This window comes from Nothoprocta perdicaria, unplaced genomic scaffold (assembly GCF_003342845.1).
Source record: "Nothoprocta perdicaria isolate Ctin4 unplaced genomic scaffold, notPer1 scaffold_118, whole genome shotgun sequence".
In the NCBI taxonomy this organism is placed as follows: Eukaryota; Metazoa; Chordata; class Aves; order Tinamiformes; family Tinamidae; genus Nothoprocta; species Nothoprocta perdicaria.
Genome location: NW_020454294.1, coordinates 289,119 through 307,824, shown reverse-complemented (window position 1 = coordinate 307,824; position 18,706 = coordinate 289,119). Strand labels below are relative to the sequence as shown.

Below are 18,706 nucleotides of genomic sequence, written 5' to 3'. Positions count from 1 at the left end.
TTTCCTTTCCTTATAGTTTCTAATGACAAAAAAAAAAATTTTTTTTTAAGTGTTCAAACATCTGCTGAATAATCCGGCCAACTGATGCACTTCTTGCCAGAAAGACAAAACTAGGAAAGCAGTAACATTAGATGCTTTGCCAGGGGCTCAGCAGAAAGACCTTTTTCTAGGCTYAGTTTTCTGCCAGGATAATAATGTTAGTTATTAGGGAGAATACGGAAGAAAGTGAAGAGACAGGAGGTGTCTGATGAGCACCAGTGCAAGGCAAGCAGATGGAAACAGGGAAGAAAGGAGAGAGTCTTTCTTACTGCAAGGAGCAACTCTGGCAAACTGTACTTGTATTTTTGAGGGAACCATACCTTCAATGTCCTTGCAATATTTTAAAGACTCCTAAAAGACAAGCAGATGCAGTCAGTAAACACACTTCAAACATCTATGCTGAAGTAAAGACTGTTAAGGGCTCGTCCATCATCTGTACTCGTTGCATATGTGTGTATAGGTCTGCTTATTTCATGGCCTTGGTAGACAGAGGTTTGGAATCTCTGTAATAGATAAATTAATCTTGTCATTTCCTTGGAAATTAGAATGTACTTCTGCAAATATTAAACCTGGAAGATAATCTGAGAAAATGTGACCCATGTTAGTTCCTTTAAAATGAGTATTGCTTTTTATTCATAGCTATTGTAAAATTAACAGTAAAAGTCAGCTCTGAAAAAAGTCTTTACAACAACTTCTGAAGATTAATTTTCCTATTTAGGCAAGTAAGTCTGGACATTTACAAGAGCAATCGTTTAAATAAAAATAGAATATAAAGCCTACGTTTAAAACAAGGCCTTTATTAATGCTGCCTAAAGAGCTCCATATTTATCTTACATTGAGATAGTTCTGCTCTGCTTAAGAAAAGACAGAAAAAGTGCATTTACAAGAGTACTTTTTCTTTAATTTTCTGCGAAAATGGAAGGAATTGGAATCACAAGTTGACAAATGTTGTAAAATGAAGTTTCAAGAAACATCAATTTTAGTAATGCTACTCCATCACTAGTGTTTTGTTATGATCTTCTGCCGTGTGAACCAGAATATCCTGATATACAGTCTAGAGCATCTATGTTATTACTCTACAGCATATTAAACACCGAAAAAAAAAAGAGGTTAAGAACCCCTTTCAATGTACAAACATGAATAAAAAAATTGATAAAAAAATCACCTTTATACATAATGTATATGCAAACTGCTTTAAATACATGGTTTTGGAGGAGTTATTTACAAAATGTATCTGTCTGTGGGACAATCCACAGACAAAGCATACACAGTTGCTTTACTTTATTGTTGCATCTCAACTTTGGGAGATATAAATTCATTCGGCAGTATAGCAAACATAAAAATTTGTGATAAAGTTATCTTAAGGGCAACCCGATAAATTTTGTTCCTCAAAACAATATAAGTACTAGGACTGCCAAAGTTTCCAAATAAAGTCATTTAACCCAGATGCCCGGTTACAGATCTATGTTGTGGAGGATATACAGACAGACCCACCTCAAATATAGGCTTGGCTACTGGTTAACACCTTCTGCGAGAGCCATAACTGACAGGTGTGGTTTATCGAAAGAGTGAACTAACCTAGTTTTTCTTTTTTTTCTCCAATTTTATTAATATTTTAAAAAATACATAAAAATACAACATCCAATGTCTGAATAAATATATTTAACAAGTTGCAAGATACCTTATTTTACACAAAAATTTCAGCTTTAGAAATCTTGTTAAATAACTTCATTGTTGTTATATATTTCATTTTTCGTCTTTTTGTAACAAAATAAAAACTCTGAAATTACATAGAAAAAAGACAAAATATTTTTGTCAAGGGATAAGATAGTCCACTGAAAACCTATTCACAATTCCACTGTAAACATTAATAAACATTAAAATATTTGCATAATTGTGTGCTCAAAAATCCTATAAAAAGTGGAAGACTTATTACAACTGTAGTTTTCAGTCAACTACACTTCCTTTCACAATTTATTTTGTCCCATTTACACCATTAAAACTGGGCACATTGCTGAACACGTACTTTGGCAGTTCTGTATAGCAAGTGCTTCCACAAAGAGGAACTACTCACCAAGAGTTAACAACACAGCTCGGTGAAAGTGCAGCAGTTACTCAATTCTTTTGGATAATATTCTGATGTCTGCTTGGTGCACTTGCTTTTCTATGATCTCCCTAGAACACCTGAATGCTTCATTGGACATAACTTTTCAAATTTGATAAGTGCCCTTTCTCTGTATTAACAAAAACAAAACAAAAACAAACACAATGACAAGCATGTCACATTGTGCCTACAAACCTTCAGTTAGCAATGAGCTTAATTTCTCTGAACAGTAAATTAAACGAACAAACAAAAAGAAAGAGGGGAGAAGGGGAGAACAGATACAGTCCAGCAGTGGAAGTGTGTACAGAATATACTTGGCAATGTCAAACCAGCTGAGTGCTTTCTGTGGTTGAATTTCAGGATTTATGTCCATGGCAGCAAGCTGCTGGCAAGGCAGAGAAACGTGTATCACCTGCATTCTACAGCAAGCACGTTTTGGGGAGGAGAAGATGATGATGGGCTCATTCCAGTGTCGGATGAAGCAGAGGACATGGATGCTCCTGTGTGTGACACTGAAGATATAGAACAGCATATCAGCATCAGGCCACCRAAGCACATGGCAGAATGAAGGTTTGCTTGGTTATCAGATTTTAGAAAGACCTCAAAGACTTTGCACGTTGTGTAAAACTCATCTGGAGGGTTTTTTTGATCGACGGCTTTCATCATTATATTTACATAGACCAGATTATTAACTTCACCATCTCTGTATTACAGACCAATTGAAAAGAAACTCAAAAGATAAATCAGACAATCCTGTACACTGACTGAAAACCAGATCTAGCTGGCACTAACTAAATTTCTTAAAGCAAAATTAGGAAAAAGGCAAAAGATTTTTTTTTTTGGATAGCTTCTAGTTTTGAAAAGCCATGAATAAATGTTCTCTTCAAATATATACAGTCAGAAACAGGATAAACTATATAAATCTATATATTTTTAAAAAAATATTGACAATGAAGTTCTAGTTGTTTTGASTTCTAAAAAGCATCTCATGGGAAGAATAAAGCAAATATGAAAGTTACCTTCTCTATCTTTCTTTTTTAATCGTTTTCTTCTCCTGTCTATGGTTGCTACTTCTGACTTCAGGGACATRTAATATTTTCGGATTTCCTGTAGTTTTTCTTGTAAGAAGGAGATCCTTTCAGTGCTGCTCATATTGTCGAGCTCATCTTTAAAGTGGGAAGAAGAGAAAGAAGACATAGATGTTCCTTTGGCAAGATAATTTTAAGCAAATGAGTGCAGTTCTCAGATTATATGTGATGTAATATGAAGGAGAACACATTTTCATAACACTACACCAAAAAGGCGCATATATATATATATATATATATATATATGTAACATAGAATAGATAAATTCACATTTTTCCTTTAGAACATAAACTTTCTTATTACATTCCTCCTAATTCAAAGTGCAAAAACATTAATAAGAATCATGCTGACTGTGAGGAAGTGATATAATAATACTCTACTATTCTTTCTATGATCACAACCCACTCTTAATGAAAGCTACTGAACAGGAAGGCATCACTGGGGGAGGTAAGAGTTCRACAGATGGATTCCAAAAATTGTCTTTATGTTCTTTATACTAGTTCTACACTGTATTTTTAACAATAAAAGAAAATCATAGCAGCTAGTGCTGCTCACTGACTCCAGAATGGCAATTTAATGCCTTGAATCAACTAAAAGCTGGGACTTCATGCTACTTTTTGTTTGCTTGTTTTTAGAGACATATGAATGTTTCATATCCCAAACTTTGCTGAAGATGAACAGGAGTCCCTAGGGTAACTGACTGGAGAAAAGGAAAAAAAAAAGAGAAAAAGAAAAACCAAACCCTCAGACTCTGTCATGATGATTTTTTTTTAAACGTGTGAGCTGGGAAGCTTTACATGGGATTAACAGTTCATTTTAGAGCTRTTCATTTTGATGAACCTGCTCTAGAACGTCTAGGTCCTAGATCTTGAATCAATACAGTTTCATTTTTATGCTTCAAAATTTAAGATGATTTTAAAGAGTTCTTACTGAGCTGAAAACTCCACTTGTACACTCTAGGGGAAGCATTCTGGTGGTGGTGTTTCTCTCTGTGTTTGTCCTTTTCTCCATCCTTGATRTGAGGTGAAATCACTCTTGCAGGTGATCGAGAAATCTTCTGTGGTTTGGATGCACCTATGTGTTTTACAGGAGTGCATTTACTTGCACTGTCCAGGACAGGAAGGTCTTCACTGTCACTACTTTGTCCTGCAGTGAGAAAAATTGTTTGTACTTCAAAACAAAACCCTGGCATTTTTAAGTTTGTTATACTCAGAAAAGTATAAATAAAACGTGCTCTTGCTTATCCAGAATCTGGAATACACACAGAAAATAAACTGGATCAGATATAATACATAACTTTAGTTGATAAAGCATGCACTGAATTTTCAATCCTGCTTGTAATTAAAACTAAGAGCAGTCAAGGCTGACTAGGTCTTTAGTTAAAGGGCTGAAGTTAAAAAGTTCTACATAAGCAGTACAAAGCTTATTTCAAACAAACCAAAYTGTCTGAAGTCAGAGAATTTTTTTAGTGTTTTTTAGTTTTTTATATAAAAAGACAGTAGRGTTACTTTTCTAAAAATAAAACTGCATTAGTGCATGTAGATGGCACAAGCCACTTCAAAAATAGGCAAGAGATACAGAACATTCAGAAAGGATTTTTTACTTACATCAGTATTTACTAAACTGCTTTAAACATCTAAAAACTAGGTCTGGAATATTACCAGAAGCAGAAAAGCTCTAACAATTAACCGAAATTTTAAAGCTATGATTCTTATATGAATAAGAACAGGATTATCACAATAATATCACTGCAGGTAGATTTTTTTAAGTAATTTTTTTAAAAATATTTTTAAATTTATGTTTGAACATTGTATGGCAGGCAATATATTATATTTCCAGCAATACTCTTGAAAGCACCGAATATAATGACTCACTCAGCTTCAAATTTTGATCAAATCCCACAAAAGCAGTGAGCATCAGTGAGAACAGTGGCTACGTACACACATTTGTAAGACAGCACAGGTAATTTCCTAGGACTGTACCTGTTCCATTCTTCTCATTTTTGGCTGCAGCACTTGTTCGCTTTGGAGTACGCTTTTGTTTTTTTGCCAGTGTTCCACTGTTGCTATCACTGGGTCTTTTTTGACCTAAAGGTGGGGAGAAAAAAAAGCCTCAATATTTATGCTACTGTCAAGTTCATTTACAAGCAGCAAACATTTAAAACTAGATGAGAAATGAGAAAAAATATATATATATTTTTAGGCAAAAAAAAAAAAAAAAGCCCACACCAGACAAAAATCACCTCGGAAATCATTACAGAGAATGAGTTTTCAACAGAAAAGTGCTCACCCTTTTCTCCCATCTCTCTCTCTTGCACTGCTATACTGCAGCTGCTTGATGTAGTACTGGCTTCAAAGCCATTTGCAGACTCACTTTCACAGAGACCTTCTTGGGACTCTTCTGCCACGCTGTCCACTTCGATAGTCACGTCGCTCTCACTTTTGATACTGCGTGATTCATCCTGACTAAGGGCAAGAGGGGAGGCCACCGAAAAGCTCGACTGGACAGTGGSGGGTAAGGCAGGCTGAGCTGAAGTATGAGGGTCTGGCTTTTCGGATATTGTGTCTTCACTGCCGCTCTTCTCCTTTTCATCCAAGTCATCCAAGTCTACCTCATGGCAGAGTAAAGTTTCAGGACCAATCTGAGGCATTGAGTCATCCTCATCTTTTAAGGGAACGTTCTCATTTTCTTCAGATGGACMTTGGAAGCTTTCACTCCTCAGTTGCTGCCCGTGCTGAACGGGCTCTGCCACCAAGGATGGCATTTCCTCATTCTCAGCCCCGAGCGACTCTTCAGCATTCAACCTTTTACATTCCTCTGCCCCAGTACATTCATTGGTCCTCTCTTCAGAGACAATATTTGGCACTTCCATCTCACTCTCCCGTCGATTTCTCTTCTCAGGTGATGCTTGTTCCACAGTTTTCCTTTTCAAAAGTTTCTTATCTTTTGTACAGAGTTCTGTTTCACTTTCAGTAGTGCTGGAAATCTCCCGACAGTCCCTGGAAGACACATCTAATCTTTCAGATTCTACGAGAGAGTCRTTTGCTACCTCTTCTTGGCTTCCTGACGAAACCTTTGTGTTCTCTAGACAAGGATCTTTTGTCTTGCTCCTTCTGCCTTTCCCTTTAGGCGATTTTTCAGCTTCTCTTTTGATTTCTTCCATTTGTTCTGTTTTATTTCCAAAAATCTGAATGATTTGCTCATTTTCTTCAACTTCCAGTTTCAATGTTTCTAATGGTGGCACTTGAGTCCTGTCATTTTCTTTCAATGCATGAGGAATCTTTGGGTTTTCTTCGTCTAGCTTTTCATCATTCAGTTTTTCATTTTTTTCCAGTTCTGAAGTTTCTGGAGAAAATTCTTCATTCAAAATCTTCTCAGATGACTCATCTGCTTCACTGTCAGATGAGCCAGATTCTGCAAAAGATTTAAAAAAAGAAAGAAAACGGCACCTTAAGTCAACTATTAAAGTAAAATTTAGTATTTCAACCACGCAAAAACTTTTTTCTCCCAATACAGTACATTTTTCCTTTTTTATTTTTTCCTTTTCTATAAAATGATGTTGAACTATTTAAAATGTAAATAAACAAAAAAACCACATGTAGGTCAACATGGACTACATTTCTTATTGCTGCTTTTAAGACCTCCATGAACCTACATAGTAATCATTCATTAGAGAGCAATTTTTGCTAGTGTTTACTATTTCCCCATAAGACAACATCAACAGCTTAGAGAAGCAAAAAGGCCCTTACAGATCTCTATCATCTGTTGTTTTTATCCACCTACAGATCCGGTCTCCCTTGTCTGGCATTACAAGACAAAAACAACAACAAAACACACCAGCAGCAGAGGGCTGGATGTTTCATTGCTAAATTATTGTACACATCATGCACCTGATACAGAGCAAGCATTAGCATGTTGCCGTAAGATTATTCAGGGACCTGCACTGAGGGAGAGTATTTAACGAGTTCTTGTTSACAGAGGTTCAAAAAATACTGAAGATGTTGCTGTCATTTGCTCATAATTAACTTCGTCACTGGATGATGCAGTATTGAGGTTGGGAACTTAATTATCACGGTAAGGTCTGTCCCTGTCCTGCTATAGACTTGGTCAGCTCAGGATAAGGACTGAAGGGTTCTGGCTAAAGAATACGGGATCATTCTCTCAGTCATTTCTATGCCACTGCTCTTTGGTGAGAAAACTCTGCTCTCCAGCAAGYGCCAATGCAACTACCTCAATAAAAATCACAGGGAGAAAAATTAAATTGCTTTTGGTATTAAAAAATCCTCAAAAGAAAAAACAATATGCACGACTGAGATCACTCACTATTTGATCCTCTATCAGAATCAAACATTCCTGAGCTACATCCCGTCTGCCTGTGAGGTGTTGCTCAAATCAAAAATTGATTTTTTTATAAAATCTGCACCTAAAATGTGTTCTGGTTATATTGCTAGTAAAGGGGCTGATTGAGCAGGACTCTGGAGCTGCTGCCAGCGCCGTGCTCAGTGGATTTGCTGCCAGGTCACTGCCGAGCTGTTCACACGCCGCTGCTCACACGCACGGCCACGGCAGAGGCAGCAGCTGTACCTTCCGTTCCGTTTGGCAGCGGGGAGGAATCGGACAGGCTGTTCCATGCACTTCTGGCTCCGGATTTACCTTCGCTAGTCGGCGTTTTGGACAAGCTGCAAGATGTGTTTGATGSAAGGGTGGATTTCAGGGGGGGGCGCCCACGCTTTGACTTCTGCTTCTCCTCATCTTTCTTTTCATCCTTTTCACTGTCGTCTTTATTCTGAGAGGGAAAAAAAATATTTCATCCATATGAAATTGCTTCATTTTTTTTTTTTAAATGAAGGAAAATGGAACAGGCAGAATCAGCACACACAGTCCSATAAGAATTGATACATAAATATTACTTTTGCCTTTTTCTTCTGTTTTTTCTTTGGTCCTCCTTTCTCCAAAGGCCAGATAATCCGATCAGCTTTCACCCACTCATCGTATCTAAAAGGTAAATAGCATTGTTGTTATTTCATATAAAAAGTTGTTTGCTATTTCAGGTATAAAGAAATTGAATTACAGAAAATTTTTATTAAAGAAAGAATGTAGAACATGTATTTATCAAAAGATATGGTAGTGGGTATTAGAAAAACTGAATTTCCAATCCATTAAAAATCTATCTCTAAGATCCTAAAACAACTGCTAGGAAAATAAAGGGAGGAGAGACCGGAGGTACAAACTGCCTATTCCCATGCTAACAACCTCTCTTCCAGTTCCACACAATATACAGAAAGTCAGTTATCACCACTCCCTGTCTCTCATATCCCAGCAGTAAACATACCCATTTATTTTTTAAATATAGTTTTAAAATTACGGCAACAAACTGTATTCCAAAAAACACAAACACTCCACCAAATATGCTCCTCAAAGATCTTCTGAGTTATTAACATGATAAAGGATTAGACAAATATTGGGGGGGAGGTGGGAAGTGGTGACAGGTGAGACCTATAAACTTGCATTATGTTGCCACAAAGAAAATTGCTTGGTTTGCTTAGAAGCTTATGGACTAGGTAAGTCTTAACTTATATATAAAAAGAAGTTTTATTCTTTTAAAAATGACGATGTAATCAATTTTATGATATTTTTGTGTACATGAGCACAGTGTTCTTAAGGGGAAAAAAAAAGCCATGTCTAGAGCACTATTCAAATAGTAGAAGCACGGCTGCCAAGAGAAGCACCTGATGACTTTCTTCTCATAGTTCATTGCTGCTTAGCTCTGTCCCATCTCCTCTATACAACAATTGCTTTTATAATCACAGTTAGTAGTCAATACAAGAGTAATTTTCACTGTCAAAATTGGTACTCTTCTCATTGTAGAYGTCTCCACCGCTGTCAGTGAGTCTTTGAAATATGACTATGATGTTGCCAACACCAGTTAGCACAAATTACAGGGATCCTCSCCTTTAAGCAAGATGAAAATGTGAAAATACACAAACAAGTCATTTTTGAAAATTTCAGCCGAACAGGATCATACCACGAACAAAATCAGTAACACTGGAAAATGTGACAGAGTCAGATCCAGCTCACAAGCTACTAATTCAGTTTGCAGCCAAGTTGCTAATTATCTTTCTCTTTTTTTCCTCCTCAAGAACAAAGATACTTTTGCAAATATTAATATTCAAAAAAAAAGTAAAGGAAAAGAAATGGCAATTTGTCCTTCTCACCTTACATTCCATCCATAGTAATGAACTAAATATAAAACCTCTCCGTCATCAATTTCTGTGCTTTTAATACTGGCTTCGTAAATTTTCTGAGTTTTTCCACGCCCGTATTTTACTTTCACTTTGGTTCCAGTCAGGCAGGGCTCGGCATCTTCCTCATCCTCTTCACCTTCCGACTCGCCTTTGTTTTCAATTTCCTCTCTACAGTAAAATATATTTGAAATGTCCACTAATTAGTAACAAGCAAAGTTATAACATTTAACTAGCAGAGTCAAGCTATCACGAAGGAAAAAGRCTGTAATTTTTTTCTCATTTTCGGCATGCTGCACTGTCTGATGCTAGCTGGACATAGCTTTTCCAGTCAGAAGCAAGATTTATTCAAAAGAGAACAGAGGTAATTATCAATAACATCTAGAAATATTAACATATCACATTTTAACTTAATTATGYATATAGCTATTTCAAAGCCTAAGGCTTTTTTTTGGGGAATTGATATTTTGAATAAGAAAAGACAAAGTCAATTCACTGTCCTGCTCCTAAAAGGAAGAGCTAATTGTAAAATATATTTTAAACAATTTAATATATTTGTCTCCATTTTTAGGATGAACTTGAAAAAAAAAGTTTTTTTTTAAAAAGAAAGACGTCCTGAGGAAACAAAGAAATTGTAAAATAATAATTGGAGTTTGCTTTTAATTAAGAAAAATATATGTATTTGCTAGTTTATGGTAAGAGCTATCTTAGCATWCAACTAAAAGAAAAAAGATGACAGGTACCCACCACGTAGATAAAGACCAACAGTCTTTGATATCTTAGTTACCTGACACTCCTCAGCAGTCCCTGCACACCCACATTGTACCTTCATTGGAGTGAATTTCTGCATGCTATGATATACTGCAAAATTTCCCTTTCGACTCCACGGTGCCGCTCTAAAATAATTGTGTGTCATTTCCACTTGTCAAAGCTCTTCAGAAGAAGATATGCAACACACCTATCACATCTTTTTTAGTGTCAACTTGTGTCTAGCCACCAAAAACAAGAAAAATAGTGTAGGAAGTTCAGCAAAAGAGAAAGAAAGAGAAGACAAAAGTTGGGTTGACAAGGATTCAATGAAGAGACGTAGAGAGCAAACACAGAACAGTGGATGGATGAAGAAACAGCGGAGGAAAAGAAACTACCTCATCCATTTGTATTTTAAGTGCCCAAAACAGTTGCCCACCATCCATAGAGCACCTGCATCCTTCTACTCTGTCTTACTCTTTGTCTGTACATGCTTAAGGAATACATAAAGAGGAATGATGCACCTGCACACTTCCACAGAGCAATGACAATGTGGCAAGTGATATGGGCTCAGACGTGTCTCTGCAATGGGGCTGAAATAGTGTTTGGGCTGTTCAGGACAACATTCCTATAAGCAAAGCTTCTGAGCAGCCTCCAAAATGTTATTTAAGCATTTTACCCTTGGCAGGGTCTTCAAGGAAAATGAAGTGAAAATACTGCCTGGTATGTGCCAGAAATTATCCTCTATGGAAGTACTGGGGGCTCTTGAAACACAATTTTGCCTTTTTTACCCATCTGAGCAAATTAAGTCTGTGACTTCCACATCTTAGGATCTGGACATATCTTGAGTTCCAAGTATCCCTTTGTTTGGAGTATGGCTCTATCACAATACAGCTATACTTAAAGTGAAGTGATACAAGTTGCTGTTTACCTCTCCCTCTGCCGCTCTTCCTCTTCATCAGACTCTTTGTCAGATTCCTCCTGTTTTTTCATTCTTTTCTCTTTTTGCTTTGGTGTAGTTTTTCTCCCTAGGGAAGCTTCATTTTCTTTCTTTTCTGCAGTTTCAGGTGCTGTTTCCTCCAGATCTTTATTTTCTTTGTTACTGTCTTTTAATTTGTCTTGTGTTTTATCCTCTTCGCTATCTTTTTTAGCAGGGGTTGTATCACGGACAAGTCTTCTCCGGCCCTAGGGTAGAAATAAAAATTACTGATATACTCACCTTCACCTAAGCTGAAGATAACACCAAAAAGTGATTTTTTTTTTCTGAGTTATACGCTAGCAACTTTAAAAGTCTGCTTATTGAGGAACAGGCAAAATGGAAACACAGCAATGGTCTGAAATAAAGACTATTCGTTTCCAATTAGCTTCTAGGAGATTTTAAGACATTTAATTAGACCCATAAGGGCTGTTGCCCCTGATATAGAGTCAGATTCTTCTTTGGTTGACCACAGCAATAACAGCAAGTAAATGTTTGCACTGGGCTACTGAGACAAGATATCTTACTTCCACCATCCTCAAGCCAAATAACCATCTGTTGATTTCAAAGAATACAAACTTGTCAGCTTTCAGAACAAAAACAAACCCMAAATGCTGCAGTGCATTAACGTATAAAAGATATTTCAAGGAGCTGGACAAYTCCTCTCTACTATTTCCTGTTTCTTGTAGTGGTCTACTACAAGTTTCTCATTTTGTTAATAAAAGCCTTTTGGATAGGGTCACTGCTTTGTAATAATCTCTTCTAAAACACATTTTAAGCAATGTGTTTTAAAAGTTCCTTTATTATAAATAACATACATTATAAATTATTCAGAAGCCATCCAAAAATGACAATAATGAAGCCACTATCCAAATGAAAATTTATAATAGTATAATGACAAACCCTTGGAAATTGTAAACATTCATAAACAGATAGGTAGTGACTGGATTTATAAAGTAACAAAATACATATTTAAACATTATTTAATTACTAAATAATTGAGAGCTATGATAAGAAAGTTACATATAGTTTCCTCAAAAAAATCTCTCTCTCTTTTTTTTTTTTTTTTCTTTTTTTTTTTTTAAAGTCACAAAATGAAGACCTATGAAAAGTCCACCTATGATTGATCCACCTATGAAAAGTCACTGCTAGTTAGGTAGAAATGACACACTCAATACATACCTAAAGTTACGTTTACACTTAAATATAGAAGTACTTCAATAAAATTACTTATTTTACTTTAACAGATTTTTTAATTTCAACAATTTAAAAACTAGCATTTCCTTTTCCTTCAATGATCTTGCTCTAATAAGGAATCCACAACATCTTGCTAACAGAATTTGCAAGAGCACTGCAGAGCACTCAGCCAGTCATGTTYCTGTTCTGCATAAAGCTAAGAAAACACCTTCAAACTGTTCTTGTATACTACATCAGGCTAAATATGCACTAGCTGGATCTAGTCTTATCTATGTCAATACTAACATAACCCTCATCTTGACAGTATCCAAAGACAGGAAAAGTTTTAAAAAAGTGTGTATACTCTTTCCTTTTCCCTATATGCTGGGTTCCTTTTATTAAGGAATACTATGACAGAAAACAACAACAAACCCCCACTCCTCTTGATTCTCTCACTCCTCTTGATTCTCAAGCTTGTAGCAGCCCCTTGATCATTCCTGCTTTCTGCAGGAAAGCTCCAAGTTCCTTCTGTCAGAGGAAATGCTCACCCTCAATCCAAATTCTCCCACTGAGTGAGTTCTATCTCTGCTGAAATAGCTCTCAACAGCTCTCAAACTATCCCCAACTAAAGGCATCTGATATAAAACATGGCCTGAGCAAATCCCGTAAGGGCTTAGGATGCGAGGAAATCATCAAAACTGCTGACAGGTAGAACACAATTAACAAGCAAACACCAACCCTGTGCTCGAGAAGCCTGTCCTACGCTTGTACAAGTACRCTAATTCCAATGTACAATCACTGCACAAAGGAAAACTCATTAGGTAGACTGTGTTGTGCACAAAAGGGTTCTGTTAAGTGCTGAGCAGGAAAGCAGTTCAAGCTCCTTACCCTTGGGGATCTTAGTTCTATTTCTTCTTTCTCACTTTCACTGCTGGAAAAATTTTCTTCTGCTTCTTTCTTGACTTCTGTAGGGGGCATTTTTTGTTCTTCTTTTACACTCTCCTCCATTGGCTCCTCGTGCTTCTGGACGACTTCTACCACTTTTGGTTCATTGTGATGGATAGTCCTAAACTGAATGTTTGCAGAACGGCAGTACTCTTCAAAACCATAAAGATACCTAGATGCACAAATAAAGTTTCATTTTTATGTTCACTTTTTTTTTTATCTAACGAAGTGCATAAAGCTTACTCTCCTGCTCACAGAAAAGCAAGAGGATCAGTAATATCAGGGAAAGGGAAGAAGAGAGGTTTTGAAATGAAACAGAGAAGCACACAAGTCAAGTCGTGAGAAAGGAAACAMTGCATGTACACACAAGCACTGTCCACAAATTTAACTTTATCCCCATCCAATTAAATATTTGTGATAGTAAAAGAACATATATGCTGTTTTTCAAATGCACAATGACAGCTAAAACCATCAGAATATGGGCAAACAAACAAGTTACCTCATGGTAACAAGTTGCCATGCATCAGCTTCTTCTCTGGTCGCTGCCTGTGTGCACACTGCAGTTACAGGTGAGAGCAATACAACTAGCTTATATTTATTGTAGGTTGTATAATACAACCCACAAAGAACAGATATGCARAACTCCAACAAACGTTCATGTGTCCACACGTGTCTAACATTAACCTAGCACATATTTACCAATTACTCTTTTATATGATACGTACTCTTCTCTGTAAAATACAGACCTTAAATATGTGCCCAGTTCAAATCCCACTGAAGACAGTCTGAATATTTTCATCTTCATCAACATTAACATGAGTTGAGTCATTAGTCATCCCTATTCAATCAAATTTCCTTAGTTTCGAGTCAGAGAACCTCATTCTTCCCTTTTACTCAAAAAGCCCAATTGTTTCTTGTTCAGACTTTCAGGAGAATAAATAATAAAAATAATCTTTATTTAGCAAATGAGCCTGAAAAATGTCATCCCTAAAAGGTTTCCATTTCGGAAGTTAAAACACAACTGAAAACCAGGGGTTAGAATGAAAAGTTTTACACAGTCATGGTAGTAATAACTACTCAGTCTAGTCACATCTGTGATAGTAATGTASATTATTATGCCCTGAAGCCATTACTTTACAGAATCAACATAGATACAATGTCTAGATATGCAATCTGAAACATGTCTATCTATCAACATTTGACAGGAAGTTAAAGAAACTATTAAAATTCTGCTCACTGCATGCAGCATTCCCAGTCTTTAATGAGCATGCAACTAGGGACYGAGTCCCTTCTTGTTAATCACCATAAACTGCAAAGCTAAATCTGTCAAAGTTTTTTTGTGGGTTTTCTGTTTTTTAATAAATTGYATTGTCATACTCCAAAACAGCAGGATCACCTGTCGACAACAAAGGTCCCATGATAAGARAATGAGCCGAGCTCATCTAATACAACAACAGGCTCTTACACAGCCCTGAGCGCTCCTTCGTTCCCAAGTATCTCAAGCTGTGGCACTGGAAAATGCTCAGAACTGATCATAAAGCGTGAAGAATGTCAACTATTGCTCCATTAATCTATCAGAAACTTCTTGAATATTACTCACGCTATTAAAAATTTATTACCATTATACAACGGAAGAACTTACTTTCTATAAGCAGTTTTTACATTGTAGGAAGCAGCCGAGTTCAAAATAGGAATGCCAAGGTCCATATAAATTTGCTTCCATACAGCTCCACTCTCAATCTGGAGGGGGGAAGAGGGAGAGGAAAAAGAGAAAAAAAAACATTTTCATGTTTTGTTAAACAAGAAAAATAAAGAAAGAAAGAATTTAATGCAGACATAGGCCACAACCTTTAGGAATAATGAGACATATTGGGCTTAGAAAACATCTGACACTTACACTGTCGCACCCACCCTGCTGATACACCAATCGAAAAAGCTTGAAGAGATTAAGGTCCTTGTAGCCCAGAACAGGTGGTTTATTGATAGGAGTACCTAAATAAAAGAAAACAGTGATAAAAAAGTTACCATACAGAAGAACAAACTATTCTTCCATTTCTTTAGCATGTAGCAATTAGCATTTAATTGCTAATATCTTTTTACAGTTTAACACTGCTACTTAACCAGTCTTAATAAAGGTTGTAAGTCAGTAGTTTCCAACCAAATATTAAAACTTTGTCTTTTTTTTTTTTTTTTTTTTGGACTATGTCATATATTTCTGGGTGATTTATTAGTATTCTGGCATCAGCTCCTTTATGATTTCTACAACTCCTTTTCAGATGTGGGTAATAATCAGCCACCCAGTTGGCTGCATCCCACTTTTCCTCTCTTGAAGAGGGGGCAGATACTCTTGGAACAAACACTACAGAACATCTAAAGAATGCAGGAATATAGTTATCTGCAACAAGATTAACCCCATACATTTTTGGTCTGAGAGGAACTGGGAAGAAGCAGAAACACTGGAACAGAAAATGATACACAGGTGAACGATCAGAAACAGCTCAAGCCCCACTGGGTCATGGCTATTTGGGGCAGTGGGGGGGGGGGAACCAAAGAACTCTAATCAGATGAGTTGTAATGATATCAAGAACAACAACTAATTACAAAAGAAGTAACCAGAAGTGACCTGGGGCAAAGGGCTCTAAGTAATGCGGACACTGCTTCTCCCAGCAAGGATCAATATCAAACTTTTTGCCTGYTGTTTCTCATCTCCCTTCATCTTCATGCATTTACATCTGGTACCATGAAGGTAAATTTATAGGACTTTGGGAATACTGTCAAGACTATAAGAATCAAAACCATCATATTGAGAGAAGACTGTGTAGAACAAATCTAGTGGAAATGAAGATGTGGCTATAAGGCGGGGGGAAAAAAGAGTACACGGCTCAATCAGTATTTGGTCAAGAAAATTTCTGGATGGAGASTTCAGATCTAGTGCACAAATACTGTCTTCTTTCGCCTCTGTCCCTGCAAGTCACTGACACCATATAATTATTTCTTATATTAAGAACGCTTAAGAGGTAGGAGGCAGGAAAATAGAAAGTGGGAAAGAAACAGACTACTAGAAAAGAAATTAAAAAATGGAATTACTTCTGCATSTACTTATTTATTTTTGCTTACTCCACCAAGGCAGGCTGTTCTCTGGAAACTAGTTCTAGACACTATGGCTTAAAATGCTACACAAACTCAAGCACAGTTTCCTATAATACAGGATCTACTTCTAAACCTATGATAAGCAACAGCAAGACTGAACAGGCTTGGAACCATTCTTTTAGTGGAACACACTTGGATGACAAGGATGCAGAGCCTCATTAACAAATAAAAACAAAAAAAAAGAGCCTCTTTTTCTTATTTTAAAGCCTAAGAATAAATGTATTTTTAAAGGAAAACATTCCAACATTATATGGATTGTATATATTACTTCTCTCAGCTCTGGTTATTTCAAATCAAAGTATATGCCCATTGCTGTGCTGTAGGATGTGGTAGAAATGTTATCCAGGTAATTTCAGGGAGGCGGAAGGGAAGAGATGAGAGGAGAGGCTGCATTATGCATCATAATCGACCTCCACTTACATTATTGCAGGATTAACACTTTCTGAATTCAGCCACTTCCCAGAATAAAGTGCATAAAACAAAAATACTGTAAAAGACAAATTCTTCCCAACATCAAGTGTCCTTGGGGGAAGAAAAATGCGAAAGGGAGGAAGTCAAGTTAATAGGAATAGATAATCTTCCCTTTTAGTGCCAGTGTCCTCACAACTACCAATGTGAACAGCTTATGCAAGAGCAGTTCTCCCAAGTCAGCAGGTGTAGCCTGCTCTCTATCTATATGCAGCACATGCATTGCCAACGTATTTCTTACTCCAGGACTTTAACTACTTCAGTTTATAACAGTCTCACCTAATTCTGCAAAGAAAAACATTTTAAATGTGTTATTTTCTTGTTCTAAACACTGGACAAAGTAGAGCTGTCTCTTCAGGTGAACATCAGTGCTGGATCTGTGCACTATTAAGATGTTTCTGCAAGGAGACGTGGAGATGCCTCTCTCCCATTCCCTACTGGTGGAGCTTCACCTTCTATCAAAAACCTCCTCAGTTTGCAGCCTGAGATTAACAGTAGAGTTCCCAGTTGTGACTGTCACAAGAAATCAAACAAAAGCTTATTTAAAAGGGAGTATTAACAAAAAAAAAAAAAAAAAAAAAAAAAAAAAAAGTTTTGTAAAAGTAAAACAAAAACAAAACAAAACACCTCGGGGAGAATTTGGGTTTCCTTTGTGCACTGTGCTTCAAAGTAAACTGAAATGGATCTGCCACATGTGAAAACAAATATAAGTATTTCCTTGCACTAGACAAGCTGTTACCCTTGCCCACTGATGTGACAGTATGCCTGTAATAAAATCCATTAAAAACAACTTCTAAAAAATATTTTTTAAAAGTAGACTACATAAATAAATAAATTCTGTGTTACCTCTGTCTTCCATAAACTTATAAAGCTGTTGGAGGAAATTGTCCCTCTCTTCAGGATCAAGCTCTTCCTCAGGCTATAAAAACATAAGGAGTCACAATGAAAAACAAAACATGCAAAGTAACCGGTTATTTGTACAAAAGTGTAAAATCTAAGCCCAAACCACTGCCCATTTGGCCCTTCACCCCATATAGAGATGAGGTATCTGAAAAACAAAAAAAAAATCCAATTGTGGTATCAGGTCATCAAGCAAATTCCAGTACAGCAGTCAAGGCAGCCTTGGCTGCCCTGCCAACAATTGTTTCCTCACAAACTGAATATCTGACGAGGGAAGAAAAAAAAAAAAAAGAAAAAAAAAATACAGGTCATGGAAAAATCAGAATAGTCAACAGAAAACAGGCAAGATCCTCAAAAAGAAAACACCTCTATATTTGATATACAGAGAAAACAGAAAGTCTGTGTTACTTACAGGGCTGAAGCAGTCACAGGAAATATAGGGTTTATTTTGATTAATCCCTCCTCCCACAACTACAGCTAAGGCTGCAAAATGGTTCTTTCCCCAGTTGTTCTTATTTTTAATGCTCAAGACATAACTCCTTTAGTGATTAAGTTCTGATAACTGCTCTCAGCTCATACTCAGAAACATTTATTCACTTGCATAATTCCTTGAACATACATTTTACATGTAGTTTTTTTTATCCTCCTTACAGATAAACACTAGTAAACTTTACATTAACTGATCTTTTTGTTATGCAGTCCACAATTGGAAAATAAAGAGGAAAACTATCCAAGGGGAAAACATGAAAAGAAAATAAACTTAGGAGATGAGGAAATCAGTTCTATGGATTCTTAATGGGATTCTGAGATTCTAGCACAGACCAAAAAAAAAAAAAAAATTCCCTGCAACATTTTACACATGCCACATTCT

At 36.5% G+C, this 18,706-nt stretch overlaps 1 protein-coding gene across 2 annotated transcripts in view; it reads right to left on the bottom strand.

Moving 5' to 3' along the window:
• Positions 1–1,063: 1,063 nt before the first annotated feature.
• Positions 1,064–18,706, bottom strand: part of ARID4A (AT-rich interaction domain 4A) — a 46,379-nt gene continuing 28,736 nt past the window's right edge. Inside the window, exons 11-23 of one of the 2 annotated variants that reach the window (XM_026053736.1) lie at positions 17,782–17,854; positions 15,215–15,309; positions 14,960–15,057; positions 13,261–13,489; positions 11,152–11,405; positions 9,447–9,644; positions 8,142–8,226; positions 7,885–8,017; positions 5,521–6,645; positions 5,214–5,318; positions 4,162–4,377; positions 3,163–3,309; positions 1,064–2,655 (exon numbers count right to left, since the gene is read on the bottom strand). In XM_026053736.1, the coding sequence (XP_025909521.1) occupies positions 2,552–2,655; positions 3,163–3,309; positions 4,162–4,377; positions 5,214–5,318; positions 5,521–6,645; positions 7,885–8,017; positions 8,142–8,226; positions 9,447–9,644; positions 11,152–11,405; positions 13,261–13,489; positions 14,960–15,057; positions 15,215–15,309; positions 17,782–17,854 (2,862 nt within the window). In that variant the 3' untranslated portion in view covers positions 1,064–2,551. Of the gene's footprint in view, positions 2,656–3,162; positions 3,310–4,161; positions 4,378–5,213; positions 5,319–5,520; positions 6,646–7,815; positions 8,018–8,141; positions 8,227–9,446; positions 9,645–11,151; positions 11,406–13,260; positions 13,490–14,959; positions 15,058–15,214; positions 15,310–17,781; positions 17,855–18,706 lie in introns of both variants that reach the window. The other variant, XM_026053735.1, reaches the window with a different exon arrangement.